This window comes from Chiloscyllium plagiosum, unplaced genomic scaffold (genome assembly GCF_037043375.1).
Source record: "Chiloscyllium plagiosum isolate Xiang-an unplaced genomic scaffold, Cpla_swu_hap1 HiC_scaffold_5, whole genome shotgun sequence".
Classification (NCBI taxonomy): Eukaryota; Metazoa; Chordata; class Chondrichthyes; order Orectolobiformes; family Hemiscylliidae; genus Chiloscyllium; species Chiloscyllium plagiosum.
The window spans coordinates 55829983-55857177 of NW_028270143.1; the positions used below are offsets into that span (position 1 = coordinate 55829983).

The 27195-nt window shown below is 41.0% G+C and overlaps 1 protein-coding gene and 1 long non-coding RNA gene across 2 annotated transcripts in view; one reads left to right on the plus strand and one right to left on the minus strand.

Annotated features, from left to right (window-relative positions):
* The window catches only part of LOC148149937 (uncharacterized), a 101330-nt gene extending 90826 nt beyond the window's left edge, over positions 1-10504 (plus strand). Inside the window, exon 3 of the long non-coding RNA XR_015757196.1 lies at positions 10450-10504. This is a non-coding gene — a long non-coding RNA (uncharacterized LOC148149937). The remainder of the gene's footprint in view (positions 1-10449) is intronic.
* Positions 1-27195, minus strand: part of mocos (molybdenum cofactor sulfurase) — a 234128-nt gene that overhangs the window by 53742 nt on the left and 153191 nt on the right. The window contains exon 9 of the mRNA XM_043690069.2: positions 16099-16261. Coding sequence (XP_043546004.2) covers positions 16099-16261 — 163 coding nt within the window. The remainder of the gene's footprint in view (positions 1-16098; positions 16262-27195) is intronic.

The following is a 27195-nucleotide window of genomic DNA, read 5'->3' on the forward strand; positions in this document are numbered from 1 at the left end:
GAGATCTAACCTTGCTCACCAGTTTCCCATGGGGAACCTTCTTGAACGCCTTACTGAAGTCCATATAGATGACATTTACTGCTCAGCCCTCATCAATCCTCTTGGTTACTTCTTCAAAAAACTCAATCAAGTTTGTGAGACATGATTTCCCATGCACAAAGCCATGTTGACTATCCCAAATCAGTCCTTGCCTTTCCAAATACATGTACATCCTGTCCCTCAGGATTTCCTCTAATAACTTGCCCACCACCGACGTCAGGCTCACTGGTCTATAGTTCCCTGGCTTGTCCTTACTACCTTTCTTAAACAATGGCACCACGTTAGCCAACCTCTAGTCTTCTGGCACCTCACCTGTGACTATTCATGATACAAATATCTTAGTAAGAGGCCCAGCAATCATTTCCCTAGCCTCCCACAGAGTTCTAGGGAACACCTGATCAGATCCTGGGGACTTATCCACCTTTATGCATTTCAAGACATCCAGCTCTTCCTCCTCTGTAATATGGACATTTTTCAAGATGTCACCATCTATTTCCCTATATTCTATATATTCCATGTCCTTTTCCACAGTCAATATTGATGCAAAATATTTGTTTCGTATCTCCCCTATTTTCTGCGGCTCCACACAAACACCACCCTGCCGATCTTTGAGGGGCCCTATTTTCTCCCTAGTTACCCTTTTGTTCTTAATGTGTTTGTAAAAATCCCCTTGGATTCTCCATAACCCAATTTCCCAAAGCTATCTCATGTCCCCTTTTTGCCCTCCTGATTTCCCTCTTAAATATACTCCCTACTACCTTTATACTCTTCTTAGGCTTCACTTGATCTATCCTGTCTATGCCTAACATACGCTTTCTTCTTTTTCTTAACCAAACCCTCAATTTCTTTCGTCATCCAGCATTCCCTATACCTACGAGCCTTTCCTTTCACCCTAACGGGAATATACTTTCTCTGGGCTCTCGTTACCTCACTTCTCAAGGCTTCCCATTTTTCAGCCATCCCTTGACCTGTGAACATCTGCCCCCAATCAGCTTTTGAAAGTTCTTGCCCAATATCCTCAAAATTGGCTGTTCTCCAATTTAGAACTTCAACTTTTATATCTGGTCTGTCTTTTTCCATCCCTATTTTAAAACTAATAGAATTATGGTTGCTGGCCCCAAAGTGCTCCCCCACTGACACCTCAGTCACCTGCCCTGCCTTACTTCCCAAGAGTAGGTCAAGTTTTGCACCTTGTCTCGTAGGTACATCCACATACTGAATCAGAAAATTTTCTTGTACACACTTAAAAAATTCCTCTCCATCTGAACCCTTAACACTATGGCAGTCCCAGTCTATGTTTGGAACGTTAAAATCCCCTATCATAACCACCCTATTATTTTTACAGAAAACTGAGATCTCCTTACAAATTTGTTTCTCAGTTTCCCTCTGACTATTAGGGAGTATATAGTACAATCCCAATAAGGTTATCATCCCTTTCTTATTTCTCAGTTCCACCCAAACGACTTCCCTGTATGTAATTCCGGGGATATCCTCCCTCAGTACACCTGTAATGCTATCCCTTATCAAAAATGCCACTCCCCCTCCTCTCTTGCCTCCCTTTCTATCCTTCCTGTAGTATTTGTATCCTGGAATATTAAGCTGCCAGTCCTGTCCATCCCTGAGCCATGTTTCTGCAATTGCTGTGATATCCCAGTCCCATGCTCCTAATCATGCCTGAGTTCATCTGTCTCCCCTGTTCGGCCTCTTGTATTGAAATAAATGCAGTTTAATTTACAGGTCCTACTTTGTTCTCTTCTTTGTCCCTGCCTGCCCTGTCTGTTTGACTCGCTTCTGTTCTCAACTGTACCAGTCTCAGATTGATCTCTTTCCTCACTATCTCCCTGGGTCCCACCCTCCACCATATGAGTTTAAATCCTCCTAAGCAGCTCTAGCAAATCTCCCTGACAGTGTATTAGTCCCTTTCCGATTTAGGTGTAATTTGTCCTTCTTGTACAGGTCACTTCTACCCCAAAAGAGTTTCCAATGATACAAAAATGTGAATCCTTCTCCCATATACCAGCTCCTCAGCCATGCATTCATCTGCTTTATCCTCCTATTCCTGCCCTCACTAGCTCATAGCACCAGGAGTAATCCAGATATTACTACTCTCGAGGACCACCTTTTAAAATTCCTGCCTAACCCTCTGTAATCTCTCTTCAGAATCTCAACCTTTTCCCTTCCTATGTCATTGGACCTCTTGATGGCCCGACTCCCCCTTGAGAACATTCCGCACCCTCTCTGAGACATTCTTGATCCTAGCACCAGGTAAGCAACACACCATTCTGATTTTTCGCTGCTAGCCAGAGAAACATCTGTCTGTACCTTGGACTAGAGAGTCCCCTTCTACAATTGATCTCTTCGAACCTGACGCATTACAGCCAGTCTCAATACCAGAAACTTGGCTGTTCATGCTACGTTCCCCTGAGAATCCATCACCCCCTACATTTTCCAAAACACCATACTTGTTTTAAATGGGTATAGCCACAGAAGACTCCTGCACTAACTGCCTACCTCTCTTATCTTTCCGGGAGTTAACCCATCTATGTGACTACATCTGCGACTTTTCCTCCTTCGTATAACTGCCATTCATCACATCCCCTTGCTCTTGTAAATTCCTCATTGCCTCTGTCTCTCCAACTGATCCATTTGATCTGGCAGGATTCGCAACCAACGGCATTTATTGCAGATATAATCCTCAGTAACCCATAAACTCTCCCTAAACTCCCACATCCAACAAAAAGAGCAATATCACTCGACTAAAGGCCAATTTTGCACCTTCACAATCTACAGACCCAGAAAATAACATCGTCTTTTTCCTCTATAAAACACTGCTGTAGGTTAAATTAATAGTTATGGCTTATATTTTAAGTTTAAGAGACATATCTCAATAAAACATGTAATCAAGAAAGAACCCACTCTACCCACTACTTAAATATTCACTTCTGTTTCTGTGCTGTGACCTTTCCCAAACAGATTCCTCCAAGATTAGTTGTGAATTTTACTGCTTGTTAATTGTCCAGACGCACTCCGATCTCCAGCAATACATGAATTCAAACAGCAAAGACAGTAACTGTGCAGGTTCACTTCTGTTAGTTTCTTTCTTCTCTCTCTCCTGCACTGACCTCACCAAGTGCTCCCTTTGTCGGTTCCTTTTCCTTTTAAAACTACTGATGTTTTGACTTTTTTTTCTCCAAAGTTCCAAAACAATGCAACAGCATATAAAACAGTAATTGCTGCTCCTGAAATTCGAGGAAATCACCTCTAACACCTAAAATACCTCAAAAAAGGAACAGCTGTTAAAGCCAGAATTTTTTCCCATCCTCCACCTTGGATTACCTAGAATCCTTCAGCTCCTCTTCCTTCATACCCCAAAATTAATTCAAATGGACTGAATCTGGTCAATTCATTCTGTGCATCTCTGATCGCAAAAAGTATAAACGGAACTCTCTTACCCCAATCATCTGGATAATCCTGACCATAAGCCCTTATCATGGTCTTCAGTGTTTGATGCCATCTTTCTAGCACTCCCTGCGATTCTGGATGGTAAGCAGTAGATTTGAATTGGTTTATTCCCAAGTTATCCAAAACTTCCTGGAATAGTTTGGATGTGAAGTTGATCCTTGATCTAACTGGATCTCTACTGATAGTCCATATCTAGTAAAATAATTTAAGTAATTCTTCAACAACTCTTTTAGCTGTGATGTTGCAGAATGCGATTGCCTCTGGAAACCTAGTCGACACACTTATTATTGTTAATACATACTTATTCCTACTTACTGTTTGAGGCAGGGGACCTACGCAATCAATCAAGACTCTTGTGAAAAATTCCTCAAATGCTGGCATAGGTATTAAAGGTGCAGGTTTTTTTACTGCCTCTGATTTTCTGATTAGCTGACATGTATGACACATCTGGCAAAATTCAATTACATCTTTGTATAGTTCAGACCATAAAAATGTCGTATTTTAGCCTGTGTTTTCCTCATCCCTAAATGACCTCCAAGTGGGAGCTCATGTGCCACTTGCAGCACCTCCTTTCTGTACCCTACTGGCAAAACAATTTGATAAATCTCTGCCCATTTCTCATCTGTTTGCTGCGTGATGGTCTCCATTTCCTTATTAAGACATCATTTGTTAAGTAATAACACATGAAGGTATTCACTCTGCTTCTCTGCATATGCCTTTTGATTAATTGTTTTAATTCCTCATCTTTCTGCTGTAATTCAATCAGCTTAGCAGAGCTAAAGATACTAGAATGTTTACCTATTTGCTCCTTCTCTGTTCCACTTATCTGATCAAAAAAGTCTTGGATAAAGCTATGTCAGCTTCCTTATCTGTGCCTTTTGATCTCTCCTGCTTCAGCTTGTGCCTCTGTGATCTTGTGATCACACAATTTGGGAAATTCCTGGATAAAGATTCTTCATTTCTTCGGTTGCCTGCATCTCCACTGGCCTTTCAACTGGAGTAGGTGAACCTACCGGTGAACCAGCTGTATCATTTGCAAGGACAAATTGTATTCCTGGAGCTATGAGTTTGTCCAGTACTCCTACCACAAATTCTCCATTCTTCTCTGGACTCTATAGCCTCACTCTACAAAACTGAGTACTTTTTGTCTCACCATGAATTCCTCTGACCAATACCATTTCTGGCAATAGTCACTCAAGAGTGTATATCTCCTCATCCTTCAGCATTACAAATACAGAGGATCCTGTGCCCTTTATTATCATAACCTTCTTACCTACTGCTCCTGGCCTAAGTGAATAAACTTTGCCCTTGTATGTATAATTTTTAAACAGTTCTGGCACTTCTTCCTTAATCAACCTTGGATCATCTTGTACACTCTGAGGCAGTTGTCTGACTTCCCTTGGGCTTTTTGTTACTAGTCCAACAAAACTTCCAGCCTTGTCTGGTTTTCCTACATCTGGCTTTCTGCTAGCCCACTAACACTGCGATTTCCTGTGGCCCACTTTATTACAATGAAAACACTGGAGCTTTGTAACTTCTTTGTCCCCCTCAAGGGTTTCTTTTTTACCTTGTGGTACATTATCCTTATGATCTTCACTGAGATCTACCTTTCCCTTTCCATGTGAGGATTTCTCTTTGCCCCAGTTTCTTTCCCTCATGGACTGAAATTGATCCTGGAAGCCAAACCATGTTTTATGGACCAGCTCATAATCATCAGCCACTTCAGCTACTAATCTTGCTGTTTTAACTCTGTTCTTCCACATGAGTTCGCACTACTTCCTCACTGAGCCTTCCCTCAGCCTTTATCTCCAGCCTTTAAAGCTGACCTTCCTTTTTAATTGTCAATTTTTGAAGTTCAACTGGATTTCAACTCTTCTTTCTCTGCTCTCTCTTTTTCCCTCTCTTTTGCTGCTCTCTCTCTCTCTTTCTCTTTGTTCTGCTGCTATCTCTTTTTCCTTCTGCTTCGAATCGTAACTCAAACAGTTCCATTTCTGCTGCCCTTTCCTTATCTTTGCACATTCTCCCCATGTTTGCATGGGTTCCCTCTGAGTGCTCCAGTTTCCTCCCACAGTCACAAAGATGTGCAGATCAGGTGAACTGGCCATGCTAAATTGCTCATAGTGTTAGGCGCATCATTCAGAGGGAAATGGGTCTGGGTGTGTTACTCTTCAGAGGGTCGATGTGGACAAGTTGGACCAAAGGGACTATATCCACACTGTAGGGAATCTAATCTAATCTAATCTTATCTCTCACCTCTAACACAAGCTGCTTCATTTGCAATTGAATTCTTGCCATCTCTATAGATTCTGATGGTTTCTCCAGCAAGTTTAAATGCTGAACTACTGCAGTAATGATCTCTCCTTTCCTCACAGAAGCAGGCAGTTCCAATTCCAGCTTCTCTGCTAATTCTTGCAACTTGGTCTTATTCACTTTTTGCAAAACTTCCAAGGTCACCGCATCCACATCCAGAAAACTTTTGACAACTGAAAGAGCCATTCCTATCCCAAGCTTTTTCTACCCATCCAAACCAACACCCGAAATAAAGACACTAGCACCTTCCACTTGCTGTTTAAAATTCTGCAAAGAGCCTCAAATTTGTTATGGATTAAGGCAGACCACTCAAAACATTCTCGAGCAGGCAGCTCAGACCATAACTTTGCAATTTGTTTTGATAAGTGTACAGTGAAAATTACCCGGATTAAGTTAGCTACATTGACTCCTAGATTTGAAAGCAGACAAAAATTTATTCACAAAATTACACAAGGAAACACAAAAAACAGAATAAAGAACCCCAACAGAATTCAACCTATCCACTCAACTTAATTATGCTGTTCTGAATATACACAACAGTCCCAGTAAGTCCCTTTAAAAAAACAATATAAATGGCACACATGCTTACAGGTTAAAGTTGAAAGGCAGAAAGAGAGAGAGATAGATAGAGAGTTTCCACACAGCTCTCTGTTGAACTTCTCACCAGTTCAAGACTGAACTAAAACTGCTCAGCTCAGCTAGAGAGCTGACCAGTCCCCTTTCTTTATACAGGTCACTTCTAAAACATGACCACTTTGGCCTGAAGTCTCATCTGTTTACATATAAACAAAAGGCCTCTCAAAGTCCTTTTCATGCCCCTCACAAAGCCAGGCTGACTATCTTTAATCAAACTATGTTTTTTCAAACAGTCATAAATCCTATCTCTCAGAATCCTTTCCAGTACCTTGCTTACCACAGGCGTAAGACCAACTGGTCTTAATTCCTAGGGATTTCCCTATTCCCTTTCTCGAACAAAGGCCCAACATTCACTTCACTCCAATCATCCAGTACTACACCATGGAGAGTAAGGATACAAAAATCATTGCCAAAGGGGCAGCAATCTCATTCCTCACTTCCTGTAGTAACCTTGGATATATCTAGTCCAGCCCTGGGGACTTACCTATCTTGATGCTTCCCAGAATTTTCAGCACATCCACTTTCTTAATATCAATCTGTTCAAGCCTATTAACCTGGTCCACAGTGTTCTCACTATCAACAAGGTCCCTTTCTCTAGTGAAGACAAGCAAAAAAACTCATTGAGGGCCTCTCTTACCTCTTCAGACTCCAGGCACATGTTCCCTCCACTATCCCTGATCACCCCTACCCTCTCTCTGATCATTGTCTCATTCCTCACCTGAGTGTAGCATGCCTTTGGGTTTTCCCTAATCCTTCCTGCCAAGGCTTTTTCATGCCCCTTCCTAGCTCTCCTCAGTCCATTTTTGAGTTCTTTCCTAGCTATCCTTTAATCCTCTAAAACTGTGCTAGATCCTTGCTTCCTCAACTTTAAATAAGCTTTCTTTCTCCTCTTGATGAGAAGCTCCTCTCCTCTTCTTGTCCAAGGCTCTTTCATCGTACCATTCCATGCCTATCTCAGTGGGATAAAGTTATCCAATGCTCGCAACAAGTGCTCCTTAAACAGCCTCCACATTTGTGTTGTGCATTTCCTGTAGAATAACTGTTTCCAATTTAAACTCCACAGCTCCTGTCTAATAGCAGTATAATTTCCCCATCCCCAAATTAACTACCCATCATACTGTCTGTTCCTATCCCTCTCCATGACTATGGCAAAGGTTGCACAGTTGTGGTCACTGTCACCGAAAGGCTCTCCCACCAAGAGATTTGACACCTGGCCTGGCTTGTTGCCCAGCACCAATCCAATATGGCCTCCCCCCATTCGGCATATCTACATATTGAGTCAGGAATCCTTCCTGGACACACCTGACAAAATTGGCTTCACCCAGACCATCTGCACTAATGGGGTACCAATCAAGACTGGGGAAGTTGAAGTAACCCATAATAACCGCTCTATTACATCTGCACCTTTCCAAAATCTGCTGTCCAATCTGTTCTTCCATCTCTCTGCTGCTTTTGGGGGGTCTTAGAAAACATCAAATAAAGTGAGTGCTCCTTTCCTGTTACTGACTTCCACCCATACTGACTCAGTTGACAAACACTCCTCAACAACCTCCTTTTCTGCAGCTGTGATGTACTCGCTAATTAACAATGCTACTCTCCCTCCTCTTTTACTCCCCTCCCTATATTTTTTAAAAAAGATCTAAACCCTGGAACATCCAACGACAATTCCAGCCCCTGTGAAATCCAGAGTAGGGATAAAGTGGTCTTTTTCAGGATGGCAGCTGGTAACTAGTGAAGTTCTGCAGAGGTCAGTTTTGAGATTACAACTATTCACATAATCCATTAACAATCTGGACAAAGGAATGGAGAGCATTGTTGCTAAGTTTGCAGATGACACAAAGATTGGTGGAGGGACCGACAGTGTTGAGGAGGTAAGCAGGCTGCAGAAGGGCTTGGCAAGACTAGGAAAGTGGGCAAAACGTGACAGATGGGATACGTCAATACGTCAGGATACACTCCATGGGCACTGATCTTAAGCATCCTACGTCCATGGCTAGTGGCATCTGACATACTGCACTGGCAGCCTTTGAGAATTCTTGAGACATATTTTCAAGCCACTTGTAAGATGCATGAAGTGCTTCAACGCTGTACCTCTGGCTGGTCCAGCAACTATCAGTGTAATGCTGCTGCAAGGACATTGTGTGCTCAGGGACATGCACCTAGCTCATGGAAAACGTTGCATCTCTCGACTCTCTGATATCACTCACTCACTCTGAACCTCTGTTCGCAGCATCCTGCTTTGCATTGTCTCTCCTTGCTTTTTCTGCATTTTGCCCACTCAGATCGAGATAGCAGGCTCATACTACTCCAGTCCTCAAGTCAAGAGGATAGCCTTTGCTCAGGTTTCTTGGAACAGTGAATCAAGGGCAGCACCTGTTACCAATCCAAGCCTTGCTCAGGTGGTCAAAGTCAGAATGCATAATAAATGATCATTTGAATAATGAACTGCACACTATCTAGTTTGACTTCATGTCCTATTGTGGGTTAAATAAAAGAAGCAATAATTATTGGAAATGAATGTGGAAGGCACAGCTATTACACTGGTGGAGGTGAGAAAGTTTCCCAACTGTATGAGTAGGCAGCACAGAGGACATGTAAATGGTGTTGGGAGTTAGGGCGGGTGAAGCAGGTGGGAAAGACATTGCAGGCAATAGTGACAGTGATGCATGATGCTTGGTGGGAGGTGGATATAGTTTCAGAGATAGAGTGAGTGTGAGGTATCACATGTTTCAACTTACCTCGCAGGGTGATAAAGTACACTGACCTCCTTTTTACACTCCTCCAAATGATCAAGACTGCATTAACCCAAGTGGCAACCTCCAACCAGGCTGGAATTGTCTGAGGTTGTGGTCTCCACTTCTCCTGGAAGAGGAAGTGCTGCACCAGCAACATCACGACCAACCTGCCCATAAAGCAGATTGCCACTTCTCTGTATGGAGTCATAGAGTCCAACTTGTCCGTGCCGACCATATATCCTGAATTAATCTAGTCCCATATGCCAGAATTTGGTCCATATCCATTTAAATCCTTATTCATGTACCACCTGGACACGTTTTAATTGTTGTAAATGTACTAGCCTCCACCACTTCCTCTGGCAGCTCATACCACAAACAAGCCATTTTTTGTGTTAAGAAGTTTTCCCTTAGGTCTCCTCCCACCTTAAACATATGCGCTCTAGTTTTGGACTCCCCTAACCTGGGAATAGAGGTTGGGGTAATGTCATGGGAGAAACTCAAACCTTAAAGTTGTTGAACTTGGTATTGAGTCCAGAAGGCTATTGAGTTCTAAGTGGAAAATGAGGTTTTGTTCTTCCACCTTGCTCTGAGCTTCACTGGAGCACTGCAGCAAGCCTGAGACAGAGATGTTGGCCAGGGAACAAGGTGGTGTGCTGAAGTGGCCCAAACTCCACACCCCAGGCCTTGTTATCACATGGTCTGCTTTTACACACAGTTCATTGTTAGCCACTAACAGTCCCCATTGGTAGCATTCATTTTCTGAGCCTGATTGTTATCCACTCCTTTCTCTGTTCAACTGTTCTTCTCTCTCTCTTTGGGCTATCGTTTACTCCTTACTCAGTTCCCCCCACCCTATCTTCTGCATTAAAGCCAACGTTTTTGGAGTTGCCATCAGTGCTGAGGAAGAGTCATTGGACCCGAAACGTTAACTCTGATTTCTCTCCACAGATGCTGCCAGACCTGCTAAGCTTTTCCAGCAATTTCTGTTTTTGTTTCTGATCATTTCTAACACTGCTTGCTCCAAAAGGAGCAAAAATCACTGCTTTTGCTAGCTCTTCATAATGTAATGTTACTTCTATTTTGTAACAGGTTTCACTTGAACCAGAAAGACAATATCCTGGGACCCAGGAGGGCACAGCAAAATGATTTTTTTTAAAAAAGAAGTTAAGGCACAAAGAAAACATAAAAAGCATATAGATGAAAAAGAAATGTCAAACTGTCATGTAACAGAAATAACTAATTAAACATTTTTGCCTTTTCTCTTAAGTTCACCAAGGAGGAAGAAACCGACAACAAACTTGCATTCCTGGACGTCACAGTCGAAAGAAAGGACAATGGAGAACTACAAACCTGCGTATACAGAAAACCAACAAACACTGACCAAATACTCAACTACACCAGCAACCATCCTAATACACACAAACGAAGCTGTATCAGAACACTATTCCAATGAGCCACCACACACTGCAGCACAGACGAACTTCGGAAAACAGAGGAGAACCACCTATACAATGTATTCAAGAAGAACGGATACTCAAAAAATACAGTCCGCAGATTCCTCAAGAACAAACCACAACAAGCAGACAAACACAGCCAGAAACCCTAACCACCTTACCATACATCAAAGAAGTTTCAGAAATGACAGCCAGACTACTAAGACCCCTCAGAATCCTAGTAGCACACAAACCCACCAACACTCTCAAACAAAAACTAACAAACTTAAAAGACCCAGTACAACCCATGGACAAAACCAACGTCGTCTACAAAGTTCTATGCAAGGACTGCCACAAACACTACGTAGGACAAACAGGAAGAAAGTTAGCCACCAGGATACACGAACACCAGCTAGCCACAAGAAGACACGACCCTCTCTCCCTCGTAGCCCTACACATGGAGGAAAAAAAACACCATTTCGACTGGGACAATACATCTATCCTGGGACAGGCTAAGCAAAGACATGCCAGAGAATTCCTAGAGGCCTGGCACTCTGACCACAACGCCATAAACAAACACATAGATCTAGATACCATCTATCAACCCCTCAGAAAACGAACAGGAAATGACATCACCACAAACCCCAGGAACCCCATCCAGGACAGACATACAACTAGAAAGCAGGAGACAACAGCTTCGCTTCACTTGGAGGTTGCCACTGATGATGTTACCTAGCCAGGTAATGAAACGTCTGGATATCAAACCTACAGCTCAGCGAGCAAACCTACACGCCTTTTCTCTTAAGAAACAAACCTAGGGATAGACAGCCATGGCTCCAACTCCTTATCGTATTCAAATTGGGACAGACCAGAGCCAAGCTAAGGAGCGGAACTTAACTAACATCAATCATGTGTTTACCTCTGACGGCTTATACTCCAAGTTGGTCTTAGCGGGCAATTGCGTGTGTACGTGCCTGTGCTTATGTGTACACGCAAACGTTCTCATAGAAATCCTCACACACACTCGGTCTCACTCAGACTCACTTGAATACTCACACACTTTGTCACACTCACTCTCTCTCAATCACCGTAGGTCTGAAAATTAACATTTTGATGAAAAGTTTATGAAAAGAGGGCTGTGAAGATAGCAGGACATTTCCTCCCGATAGCAGGACATTTCCTCCTCACTATGCCTGAAACTCCAGATCTTTCAGCTGCTTCAATTCCTGCTCCTTAGGGCCTCCTAAAACACTCCATCGTCTTAACTCCTGTAGTCCCATCCCCCTACATGGGAGGATGAGTTGTATCATAGGCAGATAACTAAGGCCAGAATACATCCTGTCATAATACAGCCACCCAGGTCTGGGCTTGTTCCAGTAATGCACAGAGCAGGGGATAACAGTGCATTAATTCAATAGTGTCACAGCATACCTTAGAAAAGAGTGGGTTCAGACATGTTGACTCTCAAGGGAGCAAGGTGAGGCTACATGATCTCTATTTTAATGCTAGAAGTATTATAGGTGAGACAGATCACTTAAGGGCATGAATTGTCACATGGAATTGTGATATTGTTGTTCTAACAGAGACATAGTTGAGAAAGGGACAGAATTGGCAACTCGAATTTCTGGGTTATAATATATTCAGGCATGACAGGGGAGGGTGTAAAGAGCAGGTGGTGCTGCATTGTTAATTAAGGAGTGAATTACTGCAGTAAGGTGGGACAATAAATGGAAGGGTCATTAAATGAGGCTTCGTGTGTACAGCCTTACAGAATAACAAGGGAGCAGTGATACTGCTGAGAGTGTATTAGAGAGCTCTAGTCAGCAGGGAATACAGAAACAAGTATGTAGACAATTCATTGAGGTGTGTGAAAACAAAAATAGGGTAATTATATTAAAAGATTTCAACTATTCTAACATAAATTGGGATAATCAAGGTATAAAATGTTTAAAGACGGGACATTTCTTGAAATGTACTCAGGAGAGCTTTTTATATCAATATATGGATACAAGGTGCAGTGCAATGCTGGATCTAATTCTGGGGATCTAAGCTAGGCAGTTGTTTGAGATGGAGCAAGGGAGCATTTTAGTGATAGCTGCATTGTTAATTTTGTGGGCGGCATGGTGGCACAGTGGTTAGCACTGCTGTCTCACAGTGCCAGAGACCTGGGTTCAATTCCTGCCTCGGGTAACTGACTGTGTGGAGTTTGCACATTCTCCCTGTGTCTGCGTGGGTTTCCTCCGGGTGCTCTGGTTTCCTCCCACAGTCCAAAGATGTGCTAGTTCGGTGAATTAGCCATGTTAAATTGCCCGTAGTATTAGGTGAAGGGGTAAATCTAGAAGAATGGGTCTGGGTGGGTTGCTCTTTGGAGGGTCGGTGTGGACTTGTTGGGCTGAAGGGCCTGTTTCCATACTGTAAGTAACCTAATCTACCATGAGTTTTATGTTTGTTATGGAAAAAGATGGTCTGCAAAAAAGGAGTTTAGATGGAGGGAAAGCTGATTTTATTAAAATAAGGCAGGATCTGGACAAAGTAGACTAGGAATAGCTACTTGAGGGTAAATCTACAGCAGAAAAATGGGAGGCATTCAGAAAACACACAGTCTATACCTCCATAACCCTCTCAGTGTCTATATCCCACCTCACTGGCAGAAAACCTCTTCCTCTATTCCCCCAGTACAATACCCTCTTTGCTTCAATACCTGGTTGGCAGCTTCTCAGTGAAGCCTTTCATCCCCATTCTCCCACCTCCACAAACTCACTGCCACTCATCCAGTCTCAGACTCTGTGTAACCACTCACCTTAGCAACTGCTCACTGCTCCTCCAATCTCAATACTGAAGCAATCTGTGTCCAAATACAAGAAGACTTGGACAATGTCTATGCTTGGGCCACAAGTAGCAAGGAACATTCATGCCATACAAGTACTAGGCAAAGACCACCTCCAACACCAGAGAACCGTTGTTTCTTGACATTCAATGGCATAGCCATCCCTGAATTCCTCAGTATCAATATCCTGGAGCTACCATTGATCAGAAACTAAACTGGACTAACGTTGTAAGCACTGAGGCCACAACAGCAGGTCAGAAGCTAGGAATCCTGAAGAGAGTAATTCACTTACTGACTCCCCAAAGCCTGACACCATTTGTTAAAGTTCACTTGAGAATGTAACTTTTAAAAAAAGTTTTGCGATTTATATACGAAAGAACTGAAACCAACATGATCATTCTCAAAGGTGAGAGACTTAACAAACAATCCAGGTCTTTTTCAATATATAATTTCAGTTACATCACACTGTAAACCTTTGCTATAAATTCTGTATCTTCCTGGTGTTGTGTGATTTTTAACTCCCCAAAGCCTGTTTACCATTTACAAGGCATAAGCCAAGAAAGTGATGGGAGTACTGCCCATTTGTCTGGATGAGTATAGCTCCAAAAATATTCAAGATACTTTCATTGTCCAGGAGAAAGCAGTCCATTTCATTGGCACCACAATCACTCATGATGCTTAGTAACAGCAGGGTGTATTATTTACAAATGCACTGCAGAAATCCATCATAGCTCATTTGACAGCACTTTTCAAAGCAAAGACCAAGACCATCTTGAAGGACAAGATCAGCAGATCTACAGGAACACCATTACTTGCAAGTTGCCCCAAGGCATTCAGCATATTGTCATTCCTTCAATGCTGCTGGGTCAAAACTATTGCCCTAACAGTATAGTGAGTACACTAAATGGACTGCACTGATTTCAAGGACAATTAGGGATGAGCAGTAAGTACTTGTCTAGCAAATCACTTGAATTAAAAAAAAATCACAGACTGTTACACAACTACATAGTTGCTGATAGGTCTTGTAGGGGAGGAGCAGCCCCTTATAGAATCTGCTGTCATCACTGACCTGTATTTCAAAGTTTAGCCTGCAGGTGAGTTAGATATTTTTGGTGTGCCAAATGCTGGCCTGCAGGCCATATTTTATACTACATTTCCTGGAAGTTACATAAAGATAGTATCATTTAGATGGGTTCCTAATGTTACAATCCTCATTCAAACTTCCATTGTATGAATGGATTATCGACCAAGATTTCAAATTTTAAGACTTCCTAACAAGTTTAAAAAAAGCAACTTTGATTAAACACTTTTCTGTAGGCAACTTATATTCTGAACTACAATAAAAATCAACCATTTTATCTTTACAAAAAACTAAACATCCCCCACCACAGTTTAACGAAAGCCAGGAATTCTCCTGGAATCTTTCAAAAGCTACTGATAATTTCCCTTCTGTTTTCCAACCAGACAAAATATGCTCCACAAAATTACTTTCAGGGAGAAGGACAAATTGTGGATCCTTCCCTCAAGCCAAAGCTAGTTGAATTGTCCACCTTAATTTGAATGGTTTCTTTTCTTCATTCACTCACAGGATGAGGACGATATTGGCCTAGGCCAACATTTATTGTTCATCCCGAATTGCCGAAAGGGCAATTAAGAGTCAACCACATTGCTGTGGCTCTGAAGTCACATGCAGGATGGCAATTTCCTTCCCAAAATGACATTAGTGAACTAGATGAATTTTCCAACAATCAACAATGGAATCATGGTCACCATTAGACCCTTAATTCCAGATATTTATTGAATTCAAATTCCACTATCTGCCAAAACGGGAAGCAAACATGGGCCCCCAGAACATTTCCTGGGTCTCTGTATTAACAGTCCAGTGGTAATACTGAGACAGAGCCCCCATCGCTTTCCAGATAGTGAACAATTAAATTTCAATGCTTCAATCTCTCTTCAATCTGCTCACTCGTATTTGTGCAGTCTGACATTGTCTCTGTGTCTCTCAAAGATACTTTTAAAGAACTTGCAATCCAAATTTACAAAGGCTTTTCATGAACTCTTCCCCTCCCAATCTCCAGCTCCATGGCAGCATGAATCACATGAGCTTTACATCCAGCTAGAAATGTTAATTAACTTGCCTCCTGACCCCCAATCCCATCCTATATTGGAATTAAATAAGACAGTTTGAAGTGTAATGATTTACAAAACTTGACATTCAGTACAGAAGCATAACACCCTTAATTTATCCATTTATATCCTAAATTAAAAAGACAATCCCAAAACATAACAATCTTAGAAATTTCATAACTGTAATAGTAATTAACTGGTCACCTTGTTCAAAGGTCTGAGTTCATATCACGGAATGCTAACCTTAGAAACACAATATTAGTTTGTCTCCACTGACAAGTATTTTATATTTTCTGCTTATTTAAAATTGAAATGTCAAAACCAGATTGCAAAATGGTTACAGACTGAAGAAAACTTGCACAGAGACTTTGGGCTGTAACATATTTGACTGAAAATTGGAAATTCCTGCCTAAAAACTGGCATGATCCAATGGGCTTAAATTGTCTTTTCTAATAAACGTTTCTTATTTTTAATGACTATTTTTAAGTTTGCTCAAATGCCTCTAAGGGTTATTGGTTTGGCTAACCTTCTGCACTGATGGTCATGATCCCTTGCTCTAAGTCAATGTGTGGATGAATCAAACATAGTCTGGGCTCCTGCTTTTGGCTAAGACAGACAGCGTTTTGGTTGACAATCATCCAGGTACGATCATATAATAAGCCATGCTTTCCAATAGGCCACTTCTTAACCTGTAAAGGAATAAAATAAATAGGATAAAGATGTTAAATATGAGTAAATTTTTTACACTGTAAACACACTAAGAATCATGGTAAATAAGCCAAATCCATATTCATTCTTACAAATACATATATAATCACAAAATTAAATTGCTTTGTAATATCATAATAATTCATCTAAACAAAAACATTTTTGGAATATGGAAAGCATTGGCAAATCTGGCATTTATTGCCTTTTCCCATTTGAAGGAACTGAACAAGTGACTTGCTCAGTTATTTCAGAGAATTGTTGAGCGTCTACTATGCTGGCGTTGAGACTTTACTCCTGTCCATTGAAATTAATGTACAATAAAGAACCTGCTCAACAGATGATCATTTTTTAGCATGCAGGATGGACTATAAAATTTTACGTTATTGTCACCAATCACCCGCCAGTTTGGCGATTGTGCAATAACATAAGGCTATTCTTATTATTCCATAGAAATTGTGATGACTGCTAATACAGTCAACTATTGCCTGAACCACCAAATTATTCTGTCCAGCTTGCAATAAGATGTAGCCAAATAAATACTTAGATGTCAAAGGCAAAGCAGGTGAAGGAGAGTAGATGATCTTGACTAATACGTAGAGTGGAATCTTCTTAGATCTGCAGGCTCAGCTTGGAGGTGGAACCAGAAGGAAATGCAGATATCTTGACATCTTTGGATCCAAGAGCCCATGCACTCCTATCTCTCGATGAATTTTCAGAAATGGTTATCACCTGAATTGGATACCAGATCAACAGTAGCATGATGCCAATTTGAATAAATGACTGCTGATTTCTAAACTGTCTGGGGATACCTCCAGAAGTGACAGACAGAAAACATATTGAGTGCCAAGCATAGCATATATCCTGAGGTAGTTGGCTGGACTGGGTTCTATGAGACCTCCTGTTCTTCCCCGCCCCAATGGAGCAGCAATGGTCAGCAGTTGCAGGCAATCACTCAGCTGATACCTGGGATAATGGAGTTGTCTTATGAGGAGGAAGTGAGGACTGTAGATGCTGGCGATCAGAGTCGAAGAATGTGGATGCTGGAAAAGCACAGCCAGTGAGGCAGCATCTGAGGAACAAGAGAATCAACGTTTCGGGCGTAAGCCCTTCATCAGGAAAGGTTGAGCTAATTAGACCTGAGACTCATCAACATTTAGAGGAATGAGAGGTGGCTTTGTTGAAATATGTAGGTTTCTGAGAAAATCTTGCAGGTATATAGTGTAGGGGGATTCCCCCTGTTGAGGAGTCCAGAACCACAGGACACAGGTGGAAAATTAGACATCTCCCATTTAATACTGAGGAAAGGAGAAACTTTATTGTCTCAGAGGGTCACTGGTCTGTACAATTTTCTTCCCCAGACAGTATGCAGTGAAAATCACTGAACATGTTCAAGACTAAATTGAATGGATTTTTGATCAGCAAGGGAGTTAAAGGTTTTCGGGAGTGAAGGAATAGAAAACTGGGCATAAGGTCACAATCAATGTAATTGAGTAGTGAAGCTGGCTTAAGGGGCCTAACTCCTAGTCCTGAATGCTTGCTTCCCTCTGTCTGGGAACTATTGTGAGTCAAAATATTGATTTTTGGGAAACTTCAATTATGGCAAAGCTGATTTTTAGATTAGATTTCCTACAAGTGTGGAAACAGGCCCTTTGGCCCAACCAGTCCACACCGACCGTCCGAAGAGTAACCCACCCACACCCATTTCCCTCTGACTAATGCACCTAACACTATGGGCAATTCAACATGGCCAATTCACCAAACCTGCATATCTTTGGACTGTAGGAGGAAACCGGAGCACCAGGAGGAAACCCACGCAGGCATGAGAAGAATGTGCAAACTCCACACAGACAGTTGCCCGAGGCTGGAATCGAACCTGGGACACTGGTGCTGTGAGGCAGCAGTGCTAACCACTGTGCCACCGTACCGCCCTAGCAAAGGAATTTCACCCTGATGTAGAAAGAACTGAGCTACCACTTTATGATATTCTTAAAGTGTTTTGAACTATCCTTGCTTTAACGACACTTAACAATAAAATAAACTATATGCTCTGTTTATTTCTACATTTTTTGGAACATCATATTTTTTATGAGCAGTCATATTCCTTGATTTGAGGCTTCCATTTCAGCATTCTATGTTCACTCACTTCATTACTATGTCTAATAGAATCCTTTTTATTGCTGTTACATCTGAGACCACTTCAAAGCAGCTCACTTTCAAAAACAGCTTTAATGATCAAAAACATACTAATCTAAAATGACATTTCAAAAAAAAGAATTAAAAAACAGCTTCACAGCTATCCTCTGATTCACAAAACCAAACACCCAGCAAATACTGTTTTATTCGAAAATATAAATGATAATAGAAATGGCTACTAATTTAAATAAAACCTTGCTCACAAAGGACTTGGTCCTTCAGTGGAGCCAGATACACAATTTCCTGCAGGAATTCTACGGTTCGTAGATCAAGCAATAGAAATGCTGAGAAATAGGACAAATCCTGCCTATTCAATTTCTTTGCGCTTCCACAGATGTATTATCAAAGTTACATACAATGATTGACAGAAATTCTCCAAAGCACAAGCCTCAGCCAGTCATCAGCATTGATTCTGAACTTATGATAACATTTTACAAATTCCAGTGGTGGACCTTAGTTAACCTTGGTCAAACATTAAACTTTAGGGGAGGAAACTTTGAAGTTCAACTTTGTCATACCAGTCTACACAGTCCCTTATCAAATTACAAAGGCAGCTTGTTTGGAGAAGGGTGGATGTAGAGAGTGAGTGATCAGGTGAAGTTTGGGCAAGGGAATGTGGTAGGGGAAGAGCATGGGCAAGCAACTTCAACATAAACATGCAATTTTACTGCATCTTTGATGTCGGAAAAAAATCCTGAGGTATCTCATAAGTTATATGCAAAAAGAAAGGACACTGATAAAATACTAGCAGACGGTCGTAAAAAAGCTCAAAAATATGGGCTTTTGGAATGCGTTAAGGAAGGAGAGAGGGATTTAGGCTTCTTGACAGGAAACAAGCTCACAATGGGAAACTTCTGGTGAGAGAGCTGTCTCTCAAAGGGATTAAGAATTTTGGTCTGAAAATCGAATCTTTACCTTACATTGCTATCAATCAAATCTATTACAGGTAATTCTTCTATAACGTGATGTTGCATTCATGTGCACCGCATGTTATAGAAAAATTGCACTTTAGAAATAGTGCTTAAAGTGTTGGCGATGCGATTGTATTACAACCAACACGTTTTAAAAGATTGCACTTTAGAAACAATGCCCCCAATTTGTCAATCACATTATAGTGATTGCGCGTTAACAAAATGCATGTTATAGCAGAAAGACCTCAATTTTAAAAAGATCCTAAAGATGTTAATCACACAATATACTTGAATCGGCATGATGCCTTTACAACAAACATTTTGAGCAATCTGTGATAAAAATAGAAATTGATAACAAAGCTCAGCAGGTTTAATATCATCTGTGGAGACAAATCAGAGTTAACGTTTCAAGTTGAGTGACCCTTTGTGATTGCAGAAAATGAATATTTACCCAGAAAGCCATTAATAATGTCAATCTGGGCTGAAAGCAGCTGAGGTTGTCCTTTTATGAGGCATTAACACAATTGACTACCTTAGTTTCACAGGAAAACCCCACAGGCACATGTTAATAGCTTTGGTAAATTGGTCTTAAAGTGTATTTTTGGACAGTGATGAAGCAGACAACTGCAATTCATTTTAACCAAATGTACCATTGTCTCAAAGAAACAAATAAAATATGATACAATCAAAAGTCAGACAGAGGATGAATAACTATCCAGAGGATGAAGGGGGAATCAGCGATGAGGAGGGGACAATGCAGATTTGAGTAGACTGTGGGGGCTACTGGTGCAAAAATTAAAACTTATTTGAGAGATATTGGTAAATTAACACAACTTAACAATTCAGCATATTGGGCTTAACACTATTATTGCTATAAAATGGGTTCGCTTTAACTTTTATAATAGTTAATATCTGGTCCTACAAATTTTGATGATACTTGACATTTAACAGGATTAATTTCTCTGTGGTATAAATTTGATGACTGGAATATTTTCATTTATTATATGAAATATTACGGTATTAAAGTCATATGGAAAGAATTTTATAGGAATTTTCAGAAACATGTTTCTGCAGATCTGGAGACATTTTGTCACAGATTAGGTCCATTTGCAGCATACAATAGGATAACTGCAGGATCATGAAAATTATTTTATTCCTGACTGACAGATCAAAGACATGAACCTCTTTTCCATCAGCTACCATAGGTAAGAATAATCCTCATATGAAAAATAAATTCAGAATACTTAGTATGACAGGCAGTAATCCAGTAAATTATTGGAACAAATGACAAATTAACTATGTGGACTGAAATAAAAATAGCAATAAAATTTTTAAAATACTCTTCTAAAATTACTAAGCCATCATGAGATATTATGATATATTGGAACTAACTCTGTCCATACCTGTAAAGGGGTGATGGGTCATTCACTAGTACTTGTTCACTGTAACAGAGACAAAATCCAATGTTTTCATGCCTGTTTTAAGTGATTGCAGATTCTATCCAGCACTAAATGTTGTTGAATGGTTGGAAGCCTTAGCAAAGGTCTAATATTGTGAGTGGCTAATTATATGTTCAAGCTAGTTTGCACTCTGGCTGCCATGCAGGAAGTGAACTTGACCTCAGAAACAATGAATAATGGTGTGAGGAAGAACTGGACGTCAAGGTTTGTAAATACTGCATTGGTGGCATTGGTGGATTTGGAAAGAAAAAAATGTCCTATATCCAAAAGAAGCCCAGGAAATCCTTAAGACATAGGCTCAGAAAACAGTGAGGCAAAAGTGAGTACTGCAGATGCTGGACATCAGAATCAAGATTAGACTGGTGCTGGAAAAACACAGATGGTCAGGCAGTATCGGAGGAGCAGGAAAATCGGCATTTCGGGCAAAAACCCATCATCAGGAATGAGGCTGTGAGCCTCGGGGTGGAGAGATAAATGGGAAGAGGGTGGGGCTGGACGGAAGGTAGCTGAGAGTGCAGTAGGTGGATGGAGGTGGTGAAGGCGATAGGTCCAAGAGGAGGGTGGAGCGGATAAGTGGGAAGGAAGACTGACAGAGGGGACAGGTCATGAGGGCAGTGCTGAACTGGAAGGTTGGAACTGGGGGAAGGGGACTTCACCAATTTCCTCATTTCCCCTCCCCTCACCTTACCCCAGCTCCAACCTTCCAGCTCAGCACTGCCCTCATGACCTGTCCCATCTGTTAATCTTCCTTCCCACCTATCCACTCCACCCTCCTCTCCCACCTATCGCCTTCACCTCCACCTCCATTCACCTATTGCACTCTCAGCTACCTTCTGTCCAGCCCCATCCCCCTCCCATTTATCTGTCCACCCCTGAGGCTCTCAACCTCATTCCTGATGATGGGCATTTGCCCAAAATGTCAATTTTCCTGCTCCTCGGATGCTGCCTGACCTGCTGTGCTTTTCCAGCACCACTCTAATCTTGACTCAAAAGACAGTGAGACCAGCTATCCATGGAATACCAAGAGAAAGCCCTGAGGGCCTGAATGCAATGTTGCAAGCAGTTCAACTATCCCACAGCAGTGGTCAAAGACAGTGAATTGATATGGAAACAATAATTAGCAGCTGATGATTGATGATTAGCCTGATCAGGTAATAACTAGTTAAGTTAGATTAATAACTATTTTTTGTAGGCAAGATATATGTGATGAACATTGTGATATACTGTAGTGCGATTACCTGAAGGGTAGATGCCCAGGTTCAAGTTCTACCAGTTCTGAGGTGTGTCATAACATATCTGAACAGGTTGATTGAAAATGCACATATCTGATGAATGTGTATGTGCTAGTTTTCTACTGGAACAACTTTGCTGGAAGCATGGTGAATTCTGGAGCACAGGTCCTCAGCACATTAGCAGGATGTTGCTGTGGTTCTGTTCGCCGAGCTGGAAGTTTTTGTTGCAAACGTTTCGTCCCCTGTCTAGGTGACATCCTCAGTGCTTGGGAGCCTCCTGTGAAGCGCTTCTGTGGTGTTTCCTCCAGCATTTATAGTGGCCTGTCCCTGCCGCTTCCGGTTGTCAGTTTCAGCTGTCCGCTGTAGTGGCCGGTATATTGGGTCCAGGTCTATGTGTTTGTTGATGGAGTTTGTGGATGAGTGCCAAGCTTCTAGGAATTCCCTGGCTGTTCTTTACAACACTACCATTATAGGGCAAGCGAAACAAAGAACAGCCAGGGAATTCCTAGAAGCATGGCACTCATCCACAAACTCCATCAACAAACACATAGACCTGGACCCAATATACCAGCCACTACAGCGGACAGCTGAAACTGACGACCGGAAGCGGCAGGGACAGGCCACTATAAATGCCGGAGGAAACACCACAGAAGCGCTTCGCAGAAGGATCCCAAGCACTGAGGATGTCACCTAGACAGGGGACGAAACGTTTGCAACAAAAACTTCCAGCTCGGCGAACAGAACCACAGCAACGAGCACCCGAGCTACAAATCTTCTCACAAACTTTGAATTAGCAGGATGTCATTGTGGCTTGTTGCCTTTGGTGCATCCAATGTTAAGCAAAGAAAAACAAATGGACTGAGTAATGACATCTGAGTTTGTGGATACCTTAGAAGAAACCACGGACATGGTCATACCTGTTAATTATATCATGAATAGGTGCAAGTGACAGGGGTGGGGGTACAAATACATTCCCTCACTGTATGTCTCAAGTGAAGTTGGGCAGACATGATGTTCAGTCAGTGATTGAGCCACTGAGCCACTTAGATGCTGTAACACTCACCAGTCTATACCATTCAGGATAAAACAGCCTGCTTGATTGACACCCTTCCAGTACTTCCTGAGGTCCCAAAATGTGCTATATAAATACCATTCTTCCTTTTTCATTTTTTATTGCATTGTTAGAATTGTGAGTCAGCTCTTAAGTACCAATCCTATTACCTAGCTCCCTTTTTTTAAAATGGCAAAGCATTGTGCTTTAAATGTGTGTTTATTTCACAAATACACCATGTGGAAGAAAAAAATCTTCAAATCACTAGTTTTGCTTGAACTATGTTAATTTTAAACTGATTTCCTCTAGCCTTACAGTTGAAAGTTAAATATTTAACTGCCACATGCCTTTTAGCAGTTTAAATATTTGAATTGTGCTCTCTTGCAACTATGTGTATTCCATTAGAAAATATTCAATTCAGTTGGCCAATTTTCATAATCATCAGCCCTGGAAGTTACTCTTGTCCTTGAATCCCATCAGTAATACATATGAGATGCCACAGGAAGTCAATAATAGCTTTCAATGTAAAAACAATTAATTCACTTTTTTAAATAAAGCTGGGATAAACTAATTGAAGAATATTGAAATCTTGAAGTAAACTATTAACTCTTCAGAGCTTGGTGGCAGTTGTCAGATATTATGTGTCTTGGGAACATGTAATTTTTTGTGTTTCCATTTCAAAATACTGTGGTGAAATAAGCACATTACAGCACTAAAGTTTGTCAAATATCAATGGCAGGTTTATTACAGTAATGTTAATCATAAATTTCAAAAATATGTACTTCAAATCCAATGTAATTCAATTTTGAAATTTTATTTTTGCCTCTTTCCTTTTGTTTCCCACCCATTTTCTTGCAACTATATAAGTACAATTTTATATATGTTTTTGTATTTTTTGGCACTGGGATATTGGGATTTGTCTGAGGGTGTAATACTTCTGTGTCATCCTAAAATTAAGAAGCAATGTAACACAAAATGAGGAAAAATGCAGATACTGAAAGGCTTTTTGTTTTCTGACAACCTCCATCACAGTTTATCTGCCCCATGCTTCTATACTACAGGGCATAGCTTGTTTCTTCTCTACCTCCCACATGCAAATGACAATATTCACATGGGTGTGCAAGAGGAAGAAACTAGCAGAAGGAGTCTGGCTCACCAGAAGAATTCCTATCTCTATTAATGCTGCTTTCTGGGCTGGGATATATCAGAAGCTGCTGAATTCAAGAAATGATGACAAAGTCCTCAAGATTCCTGTCATGGGAGGGTACAGCCGTACAGTAAAAAAACAGATAAACATGTTACACAGATGCAAGCAATGTTAGTTTTCTGGGCTCCTTTGACAAATCTTATAACTGGCTTCAGCATGGATCTGATAGAAGTCTTTGCCACTTCCAATATTCACATTTTAATGAAAATATCAAATCTAATTTGAGATTATTATTCTAACATAGTTCTTCAATAATAGTGATGTCACAGTAAAAGAAAAGTAGTCGAGAATTTGGATGCAATAAAAAAATGAATTATGTAAAAGATTAGCAGTACTCAAAAGTAGAAAAGCTACCCTGTCTGAAGGGATGCATCTTAGGTTGCTGAGGGAAGAGGTGAAAATGGTGGAAGCTCTAACCACAATCTTACAATTCTCCCAAGTAGGAGAATGGTGGTATTGGACTGGAGGAATGCAAACACTCTAAACCTATTCAAAAAGAAGAGAGGAATAAACCAAATCTGGCATATACAGGCTACTCGATGTTGCAAATGGGGTAACATTTGGAGAATATCACCCAAAAGTTGCTACTTTAAATATTGAGTCAATAGAAAGAAAGCCTGGATACGTTTGTTGAGGCAAACTGCTTTGACTAACTTCAATAAGTTCCTTCAAGCCATTTGCTCCCAATAAGTTAGCAACAGTTCCAACTGGAAGCCACTTAGGCTAAGAAAATTTCTGACCCAATAGATTGGGTGCAGCAATATGCTAAAACAATTGGAAGCATTGGTTTGTTCACCTCTGCTACCTGCGCATCTCCAAATTTCCACTGTAGTGATATTTTGCAAAACTTGTAAGACAACTTGTTTAAATGGATTTATCTATGTTTGGTTCTTTGTGCTACATTTGCACAGAGCATTATGATGTATAAGTAATGGGTTTGACTGTTTTTGTCCAGGGTTTGAATTAGGATGACATGGAGTCCTGCATATGACCTGCAGGTTTCTTACCTACTTGTTCCAATGAAATTCACTATTAATGTCTCTACACAGCACACTATCAGTAGAATGCTAACACACTGTGATACTTATTTTCACCTACGTATTGTCACTGTTCCATGTTACTGTCACATAAAAGTACTGCTGTGTATACCATTAATTTTCCATGTGGTTTGCATTCTGACTTATTGTCCAATGTGCAAATTTGCATTCTGCTGTGAATTAATTTGATTCAGCACGTTCCTTTTTATTGAATTGCAAACTGGAATTTGTTTTAGTCACAAAGAAATATAGAAATAGGTCGTTGACTTACTCTGCTTAAGAACTTCAACATGGTCACAGTCATCAAACTTTGAACTTGTCATTGAACATTAAATTTACAATGCGGCAAGATATGACCATGCGTGCTTTCACTCATCTTAATTTTGATGGGTTTTTTCTTGTTTGGAGATGGTGCTCTTAGTCAAGGAATACCACATTTTACTATTTTCAGGAGTGGGGACTGAAATTTACAATTTTTAAAGGTTTTGCAGTTTGGATTATTGAGTTCTACATTGACCTCGTTTCTTTCCCTTGGAATTCTCATGTATCATTGATTTAATGGCTTTCATCACTAATTAGTAAGGTGATTGTCTCTGTTACCTTATTTGTGTGAACTAAGTTCTTGAGGTCATTTCTGAAATGTTGGACAGTGTTATTTATGTGGCTGGACATAAATTCAGTTTCAACTTAAATTTGGTGAACCGAACTAGTGAATTTTTCTACTACTTTTGGTCTTAATATTGTTGGACAACTGATGGGATATAAGTTTGTGAAACTTGGTAGTATCAAGCTTTGGCTATGATTTTGTGTGTGAATAGTGCACTGATGTGTGATGTTTAGGATGTCAGGTTCCAACTTGGCTGACTTTCATGTGGATGTCGGTTGAGGAGTTGCCTTGTTTTTGAGGGAAGAAAATGGGAATCACCTGTGATTTTAAGTTGTGGAGAACAAAATTGAACTTGTCGTCCCAGCTGGTTCTGTTTGAAGTACTGGATAATCACTTTGGAGCTGCCAGTGACAAGATCTGAACTGGACCACTGTGTGATGACTGGATAGAAGAGCAAGTTGGAAAGTTGGAAATCTGCTGCAACCAACTTACCTCACCACCTCTTGGCCCACCATTAAGGCTTACAGTCAGGAATATAATTGCATATTTTCCATTTGCTTGGACGAAAGCAATTCCAACATTTGAGAAACTACACCACGCAGGACAAAATAGCCTACTTGATAAGTACCCTATTTTCTACTGCTCTGTGCATGCTGCATGGAAGGTGCAATGCAGCAATTTGATACGCCTTCTTTTTTAGATTAGATTCCCTACAGTGTGGAAACAGGCCATTCTGCCCAACCAGTCCACACAGACCCTTTGAAGAGCAACCCACCCAGACTCATTCCCCCTGACTAATGCACCTAACTCTATGGGCAATTTAGCATGACCAATTTACCTACCCTGCACATCTTTGGACTGTGGGAGGAAACCGGAGCACCTGGAGGAAACCCACGGAGACACGGGGAGAATGTGCAAACTCCACACAGACAGTCACCCAAGGTGGGGATTGAACCCGGGTCCCTGGTGCTGTGAGGCAGCTGTGCTAACCACTGAGCCACCGTGCCACCCCCGCAGCTTCCAAACTCATGACCTCTACCAAAAAGGCAGCAGATGTGTGGGAGCACCTTACAAGTGCCTATCCAAGATCCATATCTTTTACACTCTTTCTGCGTCAGAATTTTTACATTTTAGACAGCAGTGATTCAGACAGGTGGATCACATCTTGAGGGCAGTTTTGAATGAGTAACAAATGTGGGCTAAGTCATTGGTCCCCG